We start from the raw sequence: 21,253 nt of genomic DNA on the forward strand, positions 1-21,253 counted from the left end.
TTTTGTATTTTAAACGATGAATTCAGAATCAAGCAAACAATCAATAAGAGACAAATAAAAATGCCCATTACAAAAAATTGAATTTCAAAAAAGGATTCCTTCTTTATGAATACAAATGAATGTGCGTTAATTTCAAGAGATCAAAGAGAAGTTGAACGATTAAAATATTTTTCGAAAGAAATGAATTTCGAAAGAATTGAAAATGGCTCTGAATTTGTAATGTGCCATTTACGGCAAAAGAAACGAGAAAACAAACTTCATTCTTTTAGAGTTTCGAATGAAACAATAAAAAGTTTTGATTCTGATAGTTTTGTATGCTATTTTTACCCTGGACAAAACCTTTGACCTTTCTGCATTCAGAAAAAAAGAATTTTGGAATTAATACAGAATCTTGAAACAAGCGATGAAGAGAATCTTGAAAACACATTACCCTCCCTAAGAAGAATTATAGGATGTGTGCTTTTTATTGAACTTATTTTTTATTATGCGTTTTGATATTTTGGTAAAAGCAAATATATTTTGTGCAAATTTTGCTTATTCTTGCAATATTTTAGAATGTATTTCTTCAATTTTGGCTTGTAGTCATCGGTGCTTTATCATTGTGTGATGTGAATCTGTATTTTTGGTTTTCAATTTAATGTCAAAAAATTGAAAAATTTAGGAAATAACACTTGAAATCATTATTAACCTTGGTTTGCTGAATTAAAAAGATTGAATTTGCTTAAATCTTAATATCAATATATTTCTTATCGAATGATCATTATATGAATTTGAATTCTCTGTTTTATTTTGTGTTTCCAGTCAAATATGAAAATCGGGAAATAATAAATTCCGTTGTTTTTTCTCCAATTTTCGGTTATTTTGCAGAGTTTCTAACAAAGCAAAGGACCCAATCAATAACAAAGAGTACAATCACAATTATTCATCTTTGCGCCTCATCCTCAAAGGATTGTCAGAAATGGATTCTAAGAAATAGAATTCATGATTGCATCATATCCCTTTTTAGAACATGTTTTGTAACGCTTCAACTGCCGGTCATATCATCAAGTGGAAAAGAGCAAGAGCTGTCTCTTATCCCAATTGCAATAACGCATTCCGCAGATGTTTATGTGCAATGCATTTATTTTTTGCGCGAAATGTCAAATATATTGGAAGACGATAGTATAACCTCATCTGCAGATATGCTATCATCTTCGTCAACTCCCTTTCCACCAACTTCGCCTCAAGTTGCTGCAGACCCCCAACAGTTTATCAATGTTGACCAACTTCGCTCTGGGATGCGCTCCACACTTATTCCTTTGGTGTTGTGGCTTCTTCAGGATGACATCTCTCCATCTGTTGTTGAGGCTATCATGCAAATAGTTGCAAAAATCGTAAAGAACGACAGACATAGCACGAATTTGCTGTGCAATTCGCAGCTCTGCACAAGCGATGTAATTTCAACAGGCTCTCACCCTGTTGCTGCGTCTTCTTTGTCTGCAATTGACGTTTTACTCACTTGCGGATTTGCTCAGGAAGTGACCGTTAACAACTATGGGATTTTGGATGTTTTGTGCGTAGTTCAATCCATTCTCTCTTGCAACAACCCCTCATGGAACAAGGAATGATAATTTATGACTTTTTATGAGCATTCTGATGTATTTGTTAATTCTGCTTTTGTTTTAAAAATAAATATATGTCACTTTGTTTGGATTGTGTTTTCAGATTATGGCGGGATGTGGATTATATCCATTTGTTGTTGGATGCTTGTTTTCGTCTTCCGCTGAAACGATAAGTGAAGCTTTGACAATTATTGAGTTTTTGTCGTCAAACGATGAAGAGTTTTCAATCTATGTCGCAGAGAAATCTTTACTGACTGTTTTTTCAAGAATGTTGATGAACGATATTGATGGAGACGAAATCAATACGCCAAGAGTAATCTTAACCATCTTCGATGGTGAGATAATTGCAGCAAATAAAAGTTCTTCAGAAGCAGAAAAACAGAATTTGATAAGGTATCCCGAGGATAATTACGAGTGTGTCGATTTAAGGAGTCGTTCTATGGCTGAGCAACACAATGATTGTAATCAGGAAAGTGATGGTGAAATGGAAAATTGTTCATATTCAATTGAAGATAAAGATTTTGACAGAGCCATTCCGTCTGAAGAAGAATCTGAATTAGCAGAAGGCTGCTTTATTGAGAATAGGGATATTGATTATGATTGTTTACCGACTGTTGCTCCTCCATCAATGCAGATGGAACAGGAAGATAAATCTCAAATTGAATGTGAAGCAGAGAATTTTCATTGCGAAGGGATCAAATCGTCTTCGAAAAGCATTCTTCCATGTCAAATAGACATCTCCTTTCAAATTCCGATCTTTAATTGGAACGAGCGAGCCAGAATATGGTCTGTCATGAGAACTTTAATGCTTAACATCTTTACTCACAAAAATGGATTTCAATCAACAGAAAAGTATTCCAAAGATTCTATTGAAGAGAAGATTGTACAACCTCTAAATTATTCATCCACAGCACCTTTTGATAGTCAAACTATTATTACTGTATCTTCTAATTCACATTCAGCATTATCTCTTAATGATTTTATCCAGCATCGTGTTATTGTAGCACTTATTTCAACTTTGGAAGAGCTTGCTAGTTTTCAAAACAAGTCAGATTCCTCACAGCTCAATTTCCTCCCAGTTAACATCTTTGCCCTCCAACTCTTACAAACAATATTAATACTCCTACGAGCAGGAGAAGAAATGCTTGAAAAATTTAATAAAATGGAAGAGCAGAAATCCATGATGCAATCATCTTTGGATACGAATGAAACAACTTTTATAAATTCATTTTCTTCCTCGTCAGACGAATCATATGATTTATTCAAGAATAAACCCCTTTGTGATCTTTGCCTAAATTACACTAACATTAATACACTTAATTATTTTTGTCGCAGCAAAGACAAGAACTTAGCTGAAGTAGCGAATATGATCTGTTCTCGGTGGATAGAAAGGGTAACAACACTTGTTATGTGCGACTCTGATAGTGAATGGGAAGATGTTATTGATTCCCTAATAACCAATGGATGAACATACATGCAAATGAAAAACAGTTATTTTTTTGATGATCAGTTACCCAGTATTTTTATATACGGATGAGTTCAGAAGAAAAAATTTCAACTTCTGCGAGTAAATCCGAAAAGAAAGAGGATGAGAAAATAATAAGCGAGAAAAAAGAAAAGGAAAAAGCAAAAGCTGGAGCTGTGCCTTCACAAGTTTGAAAAAATCAAAACTTTTTCAAAAGAACTTATTTTTCGCATTGTTCCATGCAAATTGCTGCTCAAAATAAATGTGAAAAAAAAGCAGAAGAAGGAAGATAAGTCAGCACAAAAAGAAGATATTCAGTCTTCATCTTCAACTCCATCCTCAGCAACACCTTCTGGAGGTTTATTCGTTTCTTTGCAAAGTTTTTCAAAATTTTGAAACATTCTTTATGATATATATTGCTTTGCTCTTAAGTTATTTCTTTGCCTGACAAACAGACCGTGCAACATCTTCCACCGCCACCAGAAGGATTAACGAGACGTCCAGGTTTATTGAAGCTATTTCAAGACTGTTTAGGAAATTAAATTCAATTTTGATTAAATTTCCAATAGGATCAGATTTGCCCGATTTAATGTATGCGGTGAAGCCAGGACAGAAAGTGTTGCAAACATTTCCTCCCACTGTTCCTTTGAGCGAAATGTATCCAAAGAAGAGATATCCTCTGGGAAAGCTTGAAAAACATCTTGACGAAGGGTATTCCTTTATTTTATATATTTTAATTTTTAATGTCAATCTTTTTCATTTGCCTTGGTGTGCAATTTATGTAATTCAGAACAACTCACCGTTCAGCAAATTCAGAGAAAATTCGATTGGAAATAATGAATGAAGGAATCACTAACGATTTTCGCCGTGCGGCAGAAGCACACAGGCAAATGAGAGCATATGCGAGACAGCTCTTGCGGCCAGGGATGCGACTGATTGATTTTGTTACTGAAGTTGAGATGAGAGGGCGCTATCTGATGGAAGATAGCTTTCTTTCTGATGTCTCCTCAAATCTTCTCAGAGCATCTTGCTCATCTCTCAATCCAGCAATGTCTGCTCTTCTAGGCAAGCTTCTGAACGATGAGGCATCATCTCCAGCAACTCCTTCGGAAGATGCAGCAAAAGGAAAGAAAGGAAAAGGGAAAGGAAAAGGAAAAGCAGCGCTTCATGAGGATGAAGAAACACGGCAACTAATTTCATCTCTTTATCCGGACTACACACACGCCACATGTGGATTATCGTTCCCAACTGGCCTTTCTCTCAATAACTGTGCAGCACACTACACGCCCAATCCTGGTGATACTCGTGTCCTTCTGGATACGGATGTTATGAAGATTGACATTGGAACCCATATGAATGGGCACATCATCGACAGCGCCTTCACTGTGTGCCTTGACCCAACGATGCAGCCTTTGATTGAGGCAAGCAAAGAAGGAACATGGACTGGCATCAAAATGGCAGGGATTGATGCCAGATTCATTGAAATTGGAGATGCCATCGAGGAAGTTATTTGCTCATACGAAGTGGAGGAGAACAAACGGATGAGATCAATCAGGCCTGTTGAGAATCTGAGCGGTCACTCACTGGGAGACTATATTGTGCATTCAGGAAAGCTGGTGCCCATCCACAAAAACGCGTGTGATGCGCATTTGAAGATGGAAGAAGGAGAAGCGTATGCAATCGAGACGTTTGCTACCACAGGAAAAGGAACAGTGTCTGATGGCCCAGACTGTTCTCATTACATGATGGCTCCTGATGCCATGTCGCGCATCGGATCAGTCAGAAACCCCAAAGCACGGAAGCTTCTGAACCACATCAACCAGCGTTTCAAGACTCTTGCTTGGTGCCGAAGGTGGCTGGAAGAAACAGGAGAGAAACAACACGCTATTCCATTGAAAGCTTTAATCGATGCAGATCTTGTTCATCCGTATGCTCCTTTGAGCGATATTTCCCGTTCACATGTTAGCCAGCACGAGCATACGATTTTGATAAAGCCAACTGGCAAAGAGATTGTTAGTTTTGGTAATGATGATTAGATTGTTTGAATAAGTTGTTTTTTTCTTATTCTCCTCTTCGTTATATATTTATTTAAACCTTAAAAGTTGTTTCAGAATTGAATGTTCATCTTCAGCAATCAACTCTTATTTTGTTTTCCTTTTACAATTGTATCTTTTCCGCTTTCAGGATTTTATGTGTCAAAAAAAAAAAACGAAAAAATTCAAAAACAAAAACCTGTTTAACCTCCTTTTTAAAATTTGAATTGTTAAGTAAATAGTGAACATCTACAATTTAAGTTAACGCTTGCGAGAAAATTTCAGAGATAGTCCGAATAATACTCAGAGAAAATGAAATGAGAGTTACTGAGATGACGAGGATGAAGAAGCCGCTGTAGACCCACGCAAAAACAACGTGGTAAGTCTGTCTATTTTTTTGATGTCCTGTTGCTGCTTTGTAATAAATTTGTAACACTGCCAAAATCAAAAATATATTTTTGCAAAAAATAAAAACATCCATTCAGATCCACACCGTCCTGTCGTCTGTCACTTTTATAACAAACTTTTTTTCTCTGTTTCTATATTTCATTGTAAGACGTGTCTGCAAAAAAGTACATAAATAAAACTGTTAAAGAAAACACGAATATAATTCAAGAATAAACTTTTAACGGATTTGCAAGAAATAACTTTTATTTAAAAATTAATATGTTTCATAATAAAGATGGTTAAAAACACACATTCTCGCTTCTGTTTGCAAAATCATCAAACGACGTGATGTACATTATTTAATGATGGGCATTTTTCATCATTCCATTTCATTTTGTTTTTCTTTGTTAATAAAATCATTGATCACAATATAATAGATTATTGAAAAAGTTCATTTTCTTTTGATCATTGACATGAAACATTATAATTTCCTACTTTCATCTTTAGGTATTTAAAAAATTCGTTTTCGCTAATAGAAAAGGAATTTTTATGTCATATCAAATAAGTATTCCTTCCCTGGTGTTTACCGCTCTAAATTTTCTGATTAGTTTATTTTGTTCATTGTGGCACATGTTCATCATTATATCCCTTGGGGATTTAGAACAGGACAATCTTTCTTCACGTGACTTTTGTGAAGAAATAAATCCTTGGATTATTGTTGAATATGCATCGCATGCTATCGGCACTTTCTTTTTCTTCATATTTAAAAAGTGGTTTACGTTTTTGCTAAATTCTGCAATGGTCGTGTTTAATTTTCGAAAGCTTTGGAAGAAAAAGCACCTTTTCGATTGTATGCTCATAAGGAGAAACGATGAAATTAGGAGATTGAAAAAGCAGCATGTTCTTATCACTCTCGGATATTTCTCATTGTTCATTTGGGAATTTGTACAGTATGCTTTTCATTTTTCTCTTCGAAATTTTCATTTTTCTATTTTAGGTTTATCATAGATCTTATTCACAAGTTGTCATAGATTTTTTCGATATTTTTAAAAGAGTTTGTTTCAGATCAGTTTACATTTCGCCAATTCAGCAAATAGAATAGAAAGCTTATAAGAGGATTTTGGAGAAATAAAAGTAACTATGGTAAGCAGGTGTTAGTTAGAATGAAATTTTAAAATCTGGAAATGAGGAGATTTTAAAAGTAATAAAAAATAAAAATTCTCAGATTATTGAGAAAATACAAAGTGATACACATGAACGAACAAATGAATGATGAGACTAGTTGCGAGATTTCATAAAAAATTAAGTTTATGAATAGTGGGGGAAAAAAGACTAAAATAAAAAGAATAACAAAGATTACTACTATTGATCCTTCCGCGTGGAAGGATCAAGAAACATTGTGACGTTTGTGGTTGAAGCAGTAGAAGCAGAGTTTTTGAGAAGAGACCTCTTCTTCTTCTTCTTCTTTACCGACGAAACGTGGGAAGTGTTCTCTCCAACAGCTCCCGCCCGCACAACGATTCCAGAGCTGCTGGTGATGTTGTTGATTGATTCAGATTTGTGCAAGGCACTTGACGGCTGTTGCGGGATGGCCATCGACGGGAAGATGTCAGACAGGCGCGGGGCAGACGAAGACGCAGACATCGTCGATGCACTCGAAGACGGCGCAGCTGTGGGAGACAGAGAAGACGCTCCTTCAGAAGAGACAGCAGGCAGAGAGGCAGACGAGCTGTGGGACGAAGAGGTCTTTGCTAGTGCAGCAGTGGACGGCGGGACAAGCGTTGAGGCATCTCTGTCAGGATCGTCCTCTCTCATCTTGTTCTTGTTCTTTCTGCTCCGCTTCTTCTTCCGCCTCTTCATCTTCTCGTCTTCTTCATCGTCAAACACTTCTTTGCTCCAGTCCTTGAAGAACTCGTTCTGCTCAAAGCGGTTCACAATTCCTTTCTTTGCAGCCACTTTCTTTTTGTGCCTGCGAATGGCTCTTCGGATCAGCTTCTCAATCTCCACAACAATGAATATAAACACTCCAACACTCAGCGCAATAAACCAGTCGTACCACAGCATGTTGCCTGTGCGGAACACTTGCTGCATGAACGGCGCATAGGTGAGGAAGAACTGCAGGCCGATGAGAAGCACAATTGCTCCAATCGACAGCCAGCCAGCATCCACAAAGACACGCCACGTGAAGGAGTTCTCTTTGAGGTACACGTGGTTCAGCAGGAAGCAGCACTGCATCAGCGTAATCATGTTCACAGCCACTGCCGAGTGCCGCTTGATAGACGCCTCGTCGTTCAGGTCGGTGATAAGATAGAAGTACACGACAACAATTGCTGCTACCACTGCACCGACATAAATGGTGCGGATGTAGAAAGTCGATGAAAGAAGAGACTTGCGCGGGTCACGTGGAGGTTGGTCCAGAATTCCTCGTGTTCCTTTTTGGAAGGGCACGCACGTCGATAGCAGAATGGAAGTGATGGTGTTGATCCAGAGCGACTGCAGGGCAGTGATTGGGGCAATGCCTCCTTTGAAAAAGGAGGAAATGACGAGAACAAGAGCCTGTGCGCAGTTGGTGCCGAGGGTGAATGTGATTGTGCGCTTGAGAGAAGAGTACACTACTCTGCCCTGCTCCACCGCTGCCACAATCGTCGAGAAATTGTCGTCCATCAGCACCATCTTCGCTGACTCCTTCGCCACTTCTGTTCCGGTAATGCCCATCGCAATACCCACATGCGCCTGCTTCAGCGCCGGAGCATCGTTCACACCATCGCCTGTCATTGCAGTGATGTATCCTCTGTCCTGCAGCGCCTTCACAATACGAATCTTGTCAGCTGGCGTAGCACGCGCATATATCTGGGTTGTATCCACTGCCTCAGCCAGCTCCTGCTCACTCAGCTCGCCCAGCTCTGTAGATGTCTTCACTTTCCTCGGGTCCAGTCCCAGCAGAGCACCGACAGCAGCTGCAGTCTTTGCGTGATCTCCTGTAATCATCACCACACGGATGCGTGCTCGCTTGCACTTTCTGATTGCGCGGTGTGCTTCTGGCCGTGGCGGATCAAAGATTCCCACAACTCCCAGCAAAGTGAATCCTTTTTCGTACACTTCTTCGAACTGCAGTGGCGGTGGACGTTTTGCGCGAAGTGGTGTCTTTGCTGCTTTGGGGGAAGGAGACTTCATCTCAATTGCACGCCCACTCATCTTGGCGCTTCTTCCTGACGAGCGCATGCGATCTGAGTCACCATCAGCATCAGAGTCAGATTCATCGTCTGAATCATCTGCATTGATTGTCGGCTCGTCCTCTTCGTTGCTCTCATCCTCCTCTTCGTCATCATCGTCTTCGTCATCTTGCTGTGGCGGATATCTCTTCTCTGGAACAATCTTCTGTGCAAGCGCAATTGTGCGCAGGCCCACTGCCGCCATCTTTTCGGTCTCTGCCTTCCAGAACTCCTCATCGATCGGCTCGCTCGCAAGGTATGTGTCGACGGCTGTTGTTTCGTCCTTCTGCGAAGACAGCATCTCCGACGGGGTGAACTTGGTGCTTCCGCCGCGCATCACAAACACATCTGGCGGGGGAATCGTCGCTGTGGCTACAGGCCGCACGACAGCCTGGTGCGAGCACAGTTTGAAGATCCTTTCTGGTGCTCCTTTGAGCATCAGCACGTTGTGGCACTTGTCGAACGATTCGAGTCCGTAGTCTTCTTCATCTGCATCTGCACCAGCTCCTGTACCAGATGCTGAAGGAATGCGGGGTGTCTTTGTACGAACAGTGGAAGAGGCGCCTGAAGGTGAGAGCGATGGAGATGGCAATGAAGAGGAAGATGAAGAGGAAGAGGAAGAAGAGGAAGATGATGATGATGAATCAGCTGGATTTGCTGTTTCTGATTGAGTTGAGTCAACTTGCTCAAATTTTGGCACTGATTCAGTTTTATTCTCTTCATTTTCTGTTTTTTCTGTCTCATCCGAATGTTCCTCTGGCTCTTTCATTCCACTTTTCGTCGACAGCTCAGCACAGACAGACGCCATTGTGGTTACCACGCTCTCTTCCAGCTCGTCGTATTCTTCGTATTCGTCCTCAGAGCCCCACAGCTTCTCTTCCCAGATGTCGCTCACGCTCCACGGGCATCTGTTCAGCGTGGCCATCCAGCCCCAGTCAGACTCAAACGGTATCACATCCAGCCGCGGGCACTCGCTCTGCATCCGCGTCATATTGAATCCTGCCTTCAGCGTGAGTGGATAGAGCGCACCTTCAGTCGTGTCCCCTTGCACGTCCCATGTTTGCTCCTCGTTCTGCATCAGCACCGCATCGTTGCACAGCACCCCGCACCGCAGAAGCGCAGACACAAGTCCCGGATGGTCGAACGTGTACGACAGCGGCTTTGCGCCGGGCGTTCCTGTTGAGGAAAGAGCTGCCTCTTCCTCTGTCGCATCGGGACCCACCTCCACCTTCACAGAAGTTGGCTGTTCAATCTGCAGCGCATGCTGAAGCACCATTTCGGCGTGGCGCTTCCGCTTTGCCTGCCACTCGAGCACATTCTTCTGCAGCTGCTTTCCAGCCTCTGTGTTCGGCAGAAGTGACAGCGTGTACTCATTCCGCGGATCAGGCGCTGCTTCCTTCAGAGAAATCTGCTGCCCTCTCTCCAGCGTCGTGATCTCACCGTCGCATGGGTCGTAGCCGTTACCGGACACAGTGTACTTGCGCTGAACTGTGAAGAACGCACGGGCAGTCATCTGGTTTGTGGTGAGTGTTCCTGTCTTGTCAGAGCAGATGACAGACACAGCGCCGAGCGTCTCGACTGCTGGCATTGCGCGGATGATTGCTTTCCGAGACGCCATCTTCTGCATCCCAATAGCTAGCGTGAGTGAGATGATTGCTGTCAGCCCTTCCGGCACAAGCGCAATCCCGACACAGCACGCAAAAATGATCGCTTCGTACCAAACCATCGACGGGTAGTTGATGAAGAACACCACCAAAAATGTAATAAGGATCAGAACCAAGGTTATGAAAACTATTTTTTTTCCAAATTTGTCAAGTTCAACTGTTAATGGTGTTGCAACTTCTTTCACTCCTGCAACCATTGCAGAGATTTTTCCTATTTCTGTTCGAACTCCTGTTGCAACGACAATTCCTTGAGCTGTTCCTTTTGCTGCAAATGTGCCTGAATAAACCATGTTCGCTCGTTCTGCGAGAACAACATCCTCTGGAAGTTCTTCGATAACTTTCGGATTTGCTGTCACTTCTCCAGTTAATGCAGCTTCTTGAGTCGAAAAATTGTTCACCTGAAACAATCGGCAATCTGCGGGAATTTTGTCCCCGGAGTTGATAACAACAACATCTCCGACTACAATGAGATCGGAGGAGATTTGCTTTTTAACCCCTTCACGCAAAACAGTTGTTGATAATGATAGCATTTTTGTTAGAGCTTGGCTTTCTTTGTCAGCTTTTCTTTCTTGGATAAATCCAATTAGAGCGTTGATAACAAGGACAACCGCAATAACCACTCCTTCGGGCTTAAATTTGTTTTTAATTGTTAATAATTATTTTTAAAGAAAAGCTTAAAATTGTTGAAAAGCATATGTTGCGAAATAAACAAACTATATCTTGAACAGCAAAGCAAAAAATCATGATGACAATCAAAAGGTATGATATAATGTTATTAAACTGTTGCAAAAATTTTATTATCATTGGAGTTTTCTTCGGAGAAGGAAGCGAATTACGGCCAAAAATTGATAGCCGTTGTTTTGCCTCATTTTCCGAAAGTCCGCATGACTTTGCCGTTGCAGTATTAACTTCTACTTCTTCTATAGATATTGAGTGCCATCTAATGTTCTGGTCTGGCACTTGTCTGAGAATTTTGGACATTTTTTAAAAGAAGTAGCCAAAGTTTTGGTGCAGATCAAAAATAGTTGGTAATTCTGTAAAAGGTTCTTCAAATTATTAAAAACGCATATTAATCCTAACAACAAAAAAATACTTCTGTAATTCAAGTTGCAGACGTAAAACTTTTTTGTATTCAATTGAAAACCAAATAAAAAAAAATCAAGAAAAAACAACTTAACATTATTAAACAAATAAAAATAATTGTAACAGTAGCAACAACTATTCTTGAAACATTTCTAACTCCATTTATCTGTATAAGACTTCGTTTTTGATTTCATCATTGGTGCATATGATAACATTTCGTTGCTAAAAGCGGAAAGTTCGCAGCAATGAAGCGAACAGAATGTTGGTGATGCTGGGGGCTTCGGCAAAAAAGGAGGTACATAAGCCGATTCTGCTTCTTCGTGTTCAGTTTCAATATCATTGCAAAATGTTGGTTGTGATGGAAAGAAAGACGATGGCGCTTCAATGCAAGATGATTCTGATTTTCGTTGTTCGTTAAACGACGGAAGTGCAACTGCAGAAGAAGAAGGGAAAAAAGAAGGCTGAGTCATTGGTAAAGATACAGAACCATTTGTTAGTGAAGATGAAGGCGAAGGAATTCCGGAAGATGAAGGAAATTGTCCAATATCAAGTGATTCACTCTCACTAACCGCAGAATCAGGCGGCTCCAAAAAGCTTTCATGAGCAAGAGCAAACAGAGGATCATCTTCTGTTTCTGTTGTTTGAAGAAAGCGCCTCATTATTCTTCGGGAAAGTGGAACTCGGTTGCAGCTCGTAACGCAACAACCATTTGATTTTGAGCCTTCTATAATTCGAGGCTCATACAGCTTTTGCTTTTGGTCCAAAAGAATGTCTGAGTTTCATGTAATTTTGGATTGAAAAAAAATCATTTTCTTAATATTTCAAAAAAGCAGGCTCAAACGTTGGAGGCAGTATCTGCTATATGGCAAGCACTTCTTTGTACAGTTTGCCGCGGAGCATGCTCGTCTATGCACCCATCCAAATGGATCAAACACAAATGGATCAAGTGATTGTTCTTTGTCGAATTGCTCCAATTCACGCTCCGCTAATTGCGTTGAAAATGCAGCAATTTGCTCTAATATTCAATTGATTACATTTATATTTTTGTGCATTTAATTTAACTTTTCAATACCACAGAAATAGCGCTTCAATACATCATCATATATCCGTGACTCTTGTTCATAAATTCGTTTTAATCTTCGCTCTAGCTCTTCTTTAGAAAATTTTTGATCGTTCTTTATATGTTTTGCTTCGTCAGTTCCATCTGACATTCAGTAAATTTATTATGAATTTTTACAAACTCAAAAGATAAATTACAGGTGATTTGACGAGAGGAAATATTAGATCAACACTTGAGTGTGTTTATTGCAATTTTCTTATTATAATCCATTAACATGATTGCCAAATTATTATATTTGATAATAAAAATTGTTTTTGTGTAGAATGCCAGTTAAACGCAGAAATGGAGGTCGTTCCAAACATGGAAGAGGACACACACGCGCAATTCGCTGTGTGAATTGCGGAAGATGCTGCCCAAAGGTTTGAAAGTATTATTGCATTGCTTTCTTTTTTTATCTTTTTTCATAAAATCAGGACAAAGCTATTAAAAGATTTGTCGTTAGAAATATGGTTTGCAACAATTTAGTTTTTTCTCCAGCTTGTTTTATTTTAAATTAATTTCGCTGAACGAAAAAGGTTGAAGCTGCTGCATTGAATGATATCAAGGCCGCAACTGCTTATGATAGTTTGAACTTGATTTCTGATTTAAGATGATATTTTAATAATTTTTCATTTTTCAGGCTACACCATCCCAAAGCTTTACATGAAAATGGAATACTGCGTCTCCTGCGCTGTCCATTCACATCAAGTGCGTGTCAGATCTGATGAAGCTCGTCGCAATCGTGATCCACCACAACGTCGCAGAGTATGAAATTTGCCTTTCAAATGAAAGCTTTTGAACTATTTGTTGTTTTATTCTCATTGTTAATTTTTGCAATCATTTTAGCCCACTGACAAAAAAGACGAGCAAAGAAAACCAGGTGCGACTCCAGCTGGACAAGGAGCCGCAGTTAGAGCATAAGCTCCTCACGTCACTGCTTGTATTTTTTTGTAAATACTAAAACAAAATGCAATAGCTCCTTTTCTGCAGTCAAAAAATATTTATTGAAAATGAAAAAGAATCTTGAAAGCATGAATTGTTCGTCATTGGATAAATTTTTTTTTAGATTTAGATCCTGATAAATATTCAATTAATATTATTAATGACTTAAATGTGGGACGAAATCTCTTGCTAAATGAATTTTGTTCCTCGATATTTTATCGAATGTATTTCTCAATATTTTTTTTATTTACTTCATAATTATGCATGGGAATGTTAGACTTATTTCAGTTCGATGATCAATAAGTTTGGAACAGTAAGTTGCATTTTTCATAAATGCAAATATTTTGCCCATTGTATAAATTTTTTGCTTTTTTGAAAAAAAAAAAAAAAAAAAAAAAAAAAATGCCATGCTTACAATCCAACAAATAAAAATATAAGAGCAAAGAAAAGCGAATAGCACACATACACCATTTATAATTCAAATTTGGAAAACTTATTATTCGAATTTGGACAACTAATTATTCAAAATTAATAAACAAATTATTCGATTTTGGTAAACTAACTATTCAAAGTTGTTAAACTTATTATTCTAAATTGTTAAACTTCTTATGCAAAATTAATAAAAATCAGTATTTTTTAAAAACAATTTTTTTTGATTTAATATGATCACTGGCTGAGTGTCAGAAAGTGATTAAAATGTTTTGTTTTTTGATTATTCTAAAAAGGGATGAAAAATTAAACTTCGATTTTTATTATTTGTCGAAAAACATGAAATTTTTTGATTTTTCAGAAAAAATTCATCACCATGGAAATCGGATAATTTTCAAATGAATAAACCTCACATTATTTGACAACATATCATTCAATCAAGAAAAGTAATTAATTATTAAATTAATTCAGAAGATCAATAAAAACAAATGAAGAATCAAAAAAGTGCATTCATGGATTTATTCACTAATAAAAAATTATTGTTTTTTGTTTGTAAAATTGATGCAAATAACTTTTCTTGATTGAATGATGTGTTATCAAGCAACGTGAGGATAATTCATTTGAAAATTATCCGATTTCCATGGTGATGAATTTTTTCTGAAAAATCAAAAAATTTCATGTTTTTCGACAAATAATAAAAATCGAAGTTTAATTTTTCATCCTTTTTAAGAATAATGAAAAGAACAAAACATTTTAATTACTTTCTGACACTCAGCCAGTGATCATATTAAATCAAAAAAAATTGTTTTTAAAAAATACTGATTTTTATTAATTTTGTTAAATTAGTTGACCAAATTCGAATAATAAATGGTGTAGTCTGTAATGGAATTGTCTGGATCACTTATTCTTTGACATTCCAAACAGCTCAGTCACATTGGAATAAAGAGTGAAATTTGGACTTAACGGGAGAAAAAATAAGTATGAAAACCAGAAAGACTTGCTTCAGTCGTCGGAGAGAAGGAAAATATGGTTTTGGACATCATCAAAACTGACTATAATTGAGGAATCAGTTTTTAGTAAAAAAAAACGAAGAACTGGTATGTTTATGTTTTATTTTATAACAATAATATTTACTATTTCAGATGGTAATATTTTTTGAAAAAGACAAAAGACGAAAAAGAGTCACATATCACAGTGTAAAATGAGATGACTAATGAATTTCTGAAGAGTTGTTCTGATAGAAAGAAGAGGAAACCGAAAAGATTGGACTTCAAGCGGCTGACAGTGTAATAAAAAATTGTGATGAAGCCTTGGAACCAAATGCAAACAAAATTTCAATAAAAAAGCTACAAAAAACCTTCGTTTCATTCAACGTTGACGAATCTTCTTTGAGTGTCTCATCTGCTACCAATATAAGCATTGTGCATTATTTAAACAAAAGCTTTGAATATTTCAATGAAGCAAAAAGAATGAATATCTCAACGCTCGTTGCTGCTGTGTTTGAGGATAATTATGTATTGTCTTTCATCATTCTCTGGGCAAGTGAAAATCTTCCGGACGAATATTAGCCACTTCTCTTGCCCACTTTTGACATCTGGCCAAACAAAAATGGCTGAATGGACAACAAAAACTTCAAGAAATATACAGAAATAGTTCTTCTCCATTCCATAGTTGAAAGAAAAAAGCGTATATCACTCGAAGCAGAAAAATGCCTTCTCCTTATTGATTCTCATCTTTCAACAGGAAATCCATCTAATTGGAGATCATTTGCATCACATAACATATTCGTCGAAAAAATCATCCACTAGTGCACATATATATCTCGGGCACTCGATACACGAGAGTTTGCAACAATGATGATTTCTCTTTTTCATTCATTTGAGTTCATTTATCAACCTCATCTTCAGCTTGGAAAAAAAACTTTTCTATATAGGGAACAATTTTTTCTTGACATTTTTCAAATCAAGACCTTTTTTTATTAAATCAGTTTTTTTCCCACTATTTCAGATGTTCAAAGATTTTTCACACATGTTCGATTTCTAATGAAATAAATGAATTCATTTTGAAACAAACCTAATTTCTCATTGGTGTTGGGATAGTGAGGCTTAGCCCCTTCATTGAACTTCTGTGTGGAATTGGAGAGTTACATAATACACAAAACTTTTTGTTTGTTAAAAGATGTTATTTTTCGATTTTTTTTTCATTTCATTTCAATTTGAAAAATTGAAAATTATTATGATCTTAAAAATATTATTAAAAAAATGAAAATATCAACAGAAATAAAATTAAAAGAAGGTCAGAAAAAACTGCAGCGCGCAATGTCTTCGCGTAAGTACAGGAAGTATCACAGTCGGCTGGAGCGAATGGCTCATATCGTTGTTGATGGAGTTGTTCGTATAACTGATGCTATCAATTCTAAGGAATTCAGTCGCACAGGTATCAAATATGCTGTGATAGCTCTCAGAAAAGGAAGGCTGGTTGGAAAAATTGGCAGACCTGCAGCTGTTGTTGGCGAAAAGGAACAAAGAGTTTTGGATATTATTCACATTGAAGCAAAGTCTGGAACATGTTTAACTTTAAAAAAAACAAGAGAATTGGTTTGTATAATTTTTATATAATTGTTTTAATCATTTGTTTTTCAGATAGAAAATGTTATAAACGACAACGATGATGAAGACTCACCATTTTCAGAAGTTTCAATGTCTGCAACTTACGGCTTTGTCAAGCGTCATCCGGAGCTGAAAACTGGAATGTCGAAGAATCTGTTTATCAATTGAGTGACTGTTTCGCACTGAAGTGTTTAAGTACCTTGGAGTAAAACGCAACACGATCTGCATGAAAAGTTCCATTTTAATCCAGCTTTGATGATGAATGTTGATGAATCTTCAACGCGCGTTCCTACAGATTCAAAACAGCTTGTTGTGCATACTGCAGACACAAAAGCAGGTTTCACGAAAGAACCACCAAGAATGATAAATTCTTCATTCGTGGCAGCTGTTGCAGCGAATGGATATGCCTTTCATTCTATTATTCTATGGCCAAGTGTCAACCTTCCAGAGAAACTGAAAAGCCTATTATCTTCTTCGCTTGAGATATGTGCAAATGGAAGCAACTGGATTGACAACGAGTGCCTTTAAAGGTTTGCACTCACCATTCTTCTTCCTTCGATTATTGAAAGACGAAAGCGCATGTCACTTGAAAACGAACACATTCTTCTCCTTCTTGACTCGCATGCAACTCGCGCAGATCCATCGATCTGGCGAGATTCCAAAAACAACAAGTCGACGTTTTAACCTTCGTGCCACACAGCACACACCTCTGTCAACCACTGGACAGAGGAGTGTTTGCCGTGTTCAAATCTGAACTGACAAACAGATTTGAGGCTCCCTCTTCTTCTTCATCTTCCTCCAAACGAGCTGCAATTTCCGACGTTCTGCTTCAAGCTATCCACACTGCATTATCACCTTCTGTAATTCAGAAAGCTTTTGTCTGCAGTGGTGTTCTTCACAATTCTTCTGGGCCAGTTCTTTTGAAACTGCCCGAATCTTCGATTTACCCTCTTCCGTCCTGAAGAAATAGATTCAACTTTTATGGAAAATTGATTACTGACAAAAATCTTTTTGAGAAATGGGAAAATCATTTGAAAATGAATATTGAAAGGAAAAGTGAAACGGAAGAAAATGAGAAAGATGAAGTGAAGACTGTTGTGGATGAAAAGAAAAAAACAAAAAGAAGATTTCTTCATGTGAAAATCGATGATTCTGACGATGAAAAGAAAGATAATGCATTAAATCGAGGTGAAGGAAAAAGGAAAGTTATTAGAAGAATTTATTCTGATTTTGTTTTCTTTTAATAATGTTGTCATTTAAACTTTTGACACTTCCTTTTTTTTGGGTCAGAATAAAGAAAAAGTGTCAAGATAAAATAATAACCCCATTTCCTCAAAAAAATCAATCTGCTTATCCTTCATCTGTTATCAAATAAGCTTTTGAAATATGTGAAGCCCTTCATTATTCATTCGGACCAGTTCTTCGAGCACTTCTGGAACCATCAAAATTTTCTTTTTTCTCTTTCAATGATCGTTTTCATCACTTTGTTAAATTAAAAACATATAAAGAACTTCTTGATGATTCGAAATAGTTTTTGGAGCGAAAAGAAGAAAAAAAGAAAGAATAATAGAAAGACATTGGAATGGATGAAATGGATGAATTAATGAACATCATTAAAAAAAAAAAAAAAAAAAAAAAAAAAAAAAAACTTTCAGCAGTTTATTTGTTTTAATAACATAGCACTACATTTCATTTCATTTAATTTTATTTTGTTTTGTTTTGTTTTGTTTTATTTTGTTTTATTTTTTATTTTTTATTTTGTTTTATTTTTTTATTATTTTGACCCAAACGAACAGGAAAACGAATTGATGAAAAGAAAACCAGGAAAAAGGAAGTTTGTTCGAAGAATTGATTTGTCTTTTGTATTTTCACAAAATATTTCTTAATTTTTCATTTCGAAAATTTGTGTGAAAATGAAAAAAATGTGTTGGGGATAAATGAAGACCTTTCATATGAAAAAATGATTTTTCCATCATTCAAAAACCCGGGAATTTTTCAAAAACCCGGACATCCATCATATTGAAAGATCATTCAATCGTTCTTGACATTTTTCTTTCACACGCATTCAAAAATTAAATGATGTTCAAGCTGTTGATAATTCATATGTTAATGAAAGAATTGTTCATTCTATAAGAAAGAAATATATGTTTTTCAAAAATTATTTTGTTATTCTTTCAGTTATTGTGAATTGCATATTTCAAAAATTATTTCTTAAAACTTGTTTTATCAATATTTATTCTTACGAATAATTCACAACGAATGAAATCATTTGTTTCTATTTTCATTTGCTTTTTCCAACAAAATCCTATAATTGTGAAAATATTCCAATATTCGATAGCGTCTGATGAAATGAGGAAACAAATGGAATTCTAATAAAAGAATCAAACCTTTTAATTTTTCAAAAAGATGAAATGCAATTTATCTGGATTTATCGAATATCAAACTACAAATTTCACAATGAAAAGCATTATTATTAAAAGATCTTGCTTCAAATCGTCTTCGCATTTTCATCATCACTTTCATCGTCATTGTACTCAATCCTCAAACATTTTCTCCACAATTTCTTTTCGCTTTTATTTCTATTTTCTTTTTTTGATATATTCATCATAGCCATCTCATCCTTTTCTTCATTTCTCATCAATTTCAAAAATTCATTTCTTGTTCGTTTCTTTTTCTTCTTCATCAATATTGACACATCACTGATTGCTGAAGTTTTTTTTCTTTCTTCATCTTTTCCATTCTTGATTGTTTTGCCTTTTTCAATATCAGCTTTCCTGTTCTCAAGAGTTTTTTCTTCATTTTTCTTTTTCTTTGGAGAAAATCTTCCATACAATTGTTCTTTGTTTTTTTCAACACATAATGATTGGTTTCTTTCTGGTTCCCCGCTTATTCTTTCCAATACCGGAGCAGCTTTGACCGGCCAAACGCCCGTCTGCCTGAATGCATGTTTTATATTTGATGGAGTTGTGGCTGCAGAAAGTGCTTCTGGGAGGATGTCAAAAACAGCGGAGCGAAATGCAGAAGCAGAACGATCAGATGAAGTTTTGAAGTTGTTGTTGTACGTTTTTTTGAACCTTGCAAATATTGAGTTATCGCACGGTTGAAGCAAGTGAGTTAAATTTGGTGGAAATTTCTTGATGATGATGTTTCTTTTTTTTGCAAAAATTTCAACGGCTTCACTACAGTGTGATGAATGATTATCCATAAGAAATAATGACGATTTTATTCCTCCTTTTTTCATTTTTTCTTCAATTTGAATTAGCCAGTTTTCGCACATTATTTTTTCGAAGATTTTTGTTGTGATCCAGCCAGATGAAGCAAATATATAGTTGATATTGAATGATGAAAGTGTGAGAAATTCTGAAGGTGTTTTTTTTGCTGGCCAAAGAAGATAAGAAGGTAAACAAGAGCCATCCGCTCATGCACAAAGGCATAAAGTTGTGTTTGAAGTTTTTTTTTGGTAACGGTGTAGAAGGGGGTTTTTGATTTTGCAAACAAACCACCAGTTTGCAAGAATCGTCTCCAAAATGAAGTGATGTTTCGTCGAAATTAATTATCCCTGATGCACTAATATCATTGTCATTTACAATCTGATGAAGTTCTTCGAACCATTTTTGAATGGCACTTGATGATTGTGAAGATATTTTTGCTGAGTCTAAAGGTTTGGAAAGCGCTGATTTCAAAACACTGCTTCTTTGAATCGTGTAATACGCCGCATTTAAACCTGGAATTTTGATCTCTTCTTCGTCACGCAATGATTGCTCAAGATGCTCCACAATCTAAAAATACTTAGAAAAATTAATTTCCTTGATAAAAAAAAACAAAACCATTTTGTGCACGTCCTTCACTCTAATTGTTTCACCTTTTGAAAGAAGAACAATAACTTGATTCTCAATTTTTTCTATTAAATCTTGTGTAATAATTGGTGGTCTTCCGTTCACTCCTGCCTGCCTTTTCTGCTTCTCTGCCGCTATTCCTCTGTACCATGAGCCATTTGATATGGTGCCAGAATCAACAGCCACTTTTCTTGTTATAACATGATCCTTCCGCAGTTCAAATATTTTTGAGATGTTGTTTTTAACCTTCTTATTTCGGAGGTTGCCAACTTTTTCCTAAGCTCTGATAACGACAATTCTTTTGTAATAGCCATTAATATGGGTTTGATTTTTGATCATAATTAAAAAAATATGAGAATTAATATTGATTTTTTGTTTGTGAATAAAAAAATGCAATAGGAAAGTATTCATTGAACAATAAAAGTTCTTCACGGAAATGCTGGTGTTGATTTTTTTTGATTTCTTATTGAGAAATGAGTTAAAGTTCAAATTGATTCTCTCAACAAGGCGAATTGAATTTTAACGGAAAATGATCAAAATTTGGATGGAAAATTACTATCGATACTTTATGGAAAATAAATATGTTGTTGAAAATGCTTTTGAAAGAGATGATCAGATTTCATTATTTCTTGAAATCCGGGTTTTTGAAAAATTCCCGGGTTTTTGAACGACGGAAACGAAATTACGTGAAATTGTGATCTAAAATTTGAAGAATATTTTCCAATTGTTATTTCGCTTGCAAAAATTTTCCTTTCATATGAAAAAATAATCATTTTATTCGCAAAAATTACATTTTTAACGAAAAAATTATTGTTTTGAGCACAAAATTATTATTCTGAATAATATTTCGTGTAAATATTCTGCCCAAAGGCGAGTGAAATGAATTTTCAAAA

At 36.6% G+C, this 21,253-nt stretch overlaps 7 protein-coding genes across 7 annotated transcripts; 4 read left to right on the plus strand and 3 right to left on the minus strand.

The window, feature by feature from the left end:
* Nucleotides 1–1,136: 1,136 nt before the first annotated feature.
* On the plus strand, nt 1,137–1,607 carry MONOS_13800 (uncharacterized protein; the record flags this gene model as incomplete). The annotated part of the gene is made up of 1 exon (XM_067866536.1): nt 1,137–1,607. One exon carries the CDS (start codon nt 1,137–1,139, stop codon nt 1,605–1,607), a length of 471 nt encoding a protein of 156 aa, XP_067725638.1.
* A 1,388-nt stretch (nt 1,608–2,995) lies between these two features.
* MONOS_13799 (putative Methionine aminopeptidase 2) lies at nt 2,996–5,283 on the plus strand. Its single transcript, XM_067866533.1, has 5 exons — nt 2,996–3,254; nt 3,343–3,424; nt 3,499–3,570; nt 3,636–3,777; nt 3,857–5,283. Exons 1-5 carry the CDS (start codon nt 3,135–3,137, stop codon nt 5,100–5,102), a joined length of 1,662 nt encoding a protein of 553 aa, XP_067725639.1. The 5' UTR covers nt 2,996–3,134; the 3' UTR covers nt 5,103–5,283.
* A 4-nt stretch (nt 5,284–5,287) lies between these two features.
* On the minus strand, nt 5,288–5,842 carry MONOS_13798 (putative signal recognition particle subunit SRP9; the record flags this gene model as incomplete). The annotated part of the gene is made up of 4 exons (XM_067866532.1): nt 5,288–5,534; nt 5,593–5,661; nt 5,723–5,746; nt 5,798–5,842. The coding sequence occupies 4 exons, from the start codon at nt 5,840–5,842 to the stop codon at nt 5,424–5,426; spliced, it is 249 nt and encodes an 82-aa protein (XP_067725640.1). The 3' UTR covers nt 5,288–5,423.
* Nucleotides 5,843–6,618: 776 nt separating this feature from the next.
* Nucleotides 6,619–11,343, minus strand: MONOS_13797 (putative P-type ATPase (P-ATPase) Superfamily Protein; the record flags this gene model as incomplete). The annotated part of the gene is made up of 2 exons (XM_067866531.1): nt 6,619–10,991; nt 11,077–11,343. The coding sequence occupies 2 exons, from the start codon at nt 11,341–11,343 to the stop codon at nt 6,849–6,851; spliced, it is 4,410 nt and encodes a 1,469-aa protein (XP_067725641.1). The 3' UTR covers nt 6,619–6,848.
* A 254-nt stretch (nt 11,344–11,597) lies between these two features.
* MONOS_17721 (uncharacterized protein) lies at nt 11,598–12,656 on the minus strand (the record flags this gene model as incomplete). Its single annotated transcript, XM_067870669.1, has 3 exons — nt 11,598–12,217; nt 12,287–12,460; nt 12,518–12,656. 3 exons carry the CDS (start codon nt 12,654–12,656, stop codon nt 11,598–11,600), a joined length of 933 nt encoding a protein of 310 aa, XP_067725642.1.
* Nucleotides 12,657–12,724: 68 nt separating this feature from the next.
* On the plus strand, nt 12,725–13,838 carry MONOS_13796 (putative 40S ribosomal protein S26-1). Its single transcript, XM_067866530.1, has 6 exons — nt 12,725–12,741; nt 12,828–12,924; nt 12,979–13,014; nt 13,081–13,129; nt 13,185–13,309; nt 13,391–13,838. The coding sequence occupies exons 2-6, from the start codon at nt 12,829–12,831 to the stop codon at nt 13,463–13,465; spliced, it is 381 nt and encodes a 126-aa protein (XP_067725643.1). The 5' UTR covers nt 12,725–12,741; nt 12,828; the 3' UTR covers nt 13,466–13,838.
* Nucleotides 13,839–16,233: 2,395 nt separating this feature from the next.
* On the plus strand, nt 16,234–16,692 carry MONOS_13795 (uncharacterized protein; the record flags this gene model as incomplete). Its single annotated transcript, XM_067866529.1, has 2 exons — nt 16,234–16,512; nt 16,558–16,692. 2 exons carry the CDS (start codon nt 16,234–16,236, stop codon nt 16,690–16,692), a joined length of 414 nt encoding a protein of 137 aa, XP_067725644.1.
* Nucleotides 16,693–21,253: the final 4,561 nt, after the last annotated feature.

The sequence above is a fragment of the Monocercomonoides exilis genome, assembly GCF_001643675.1.
Source record: "Monocercomonoides exilis strain PA203 chromosome Unknown scaffold28-1221067, whole genome shotgun sequence".
In the NCBI taxonomy this organism is placed as follows: domain Eukaryota; phylum Preaxostyla; order Oxymonadida; family Polymastigidae; genus Monocercomonoides; species Monocercomonoides exilis.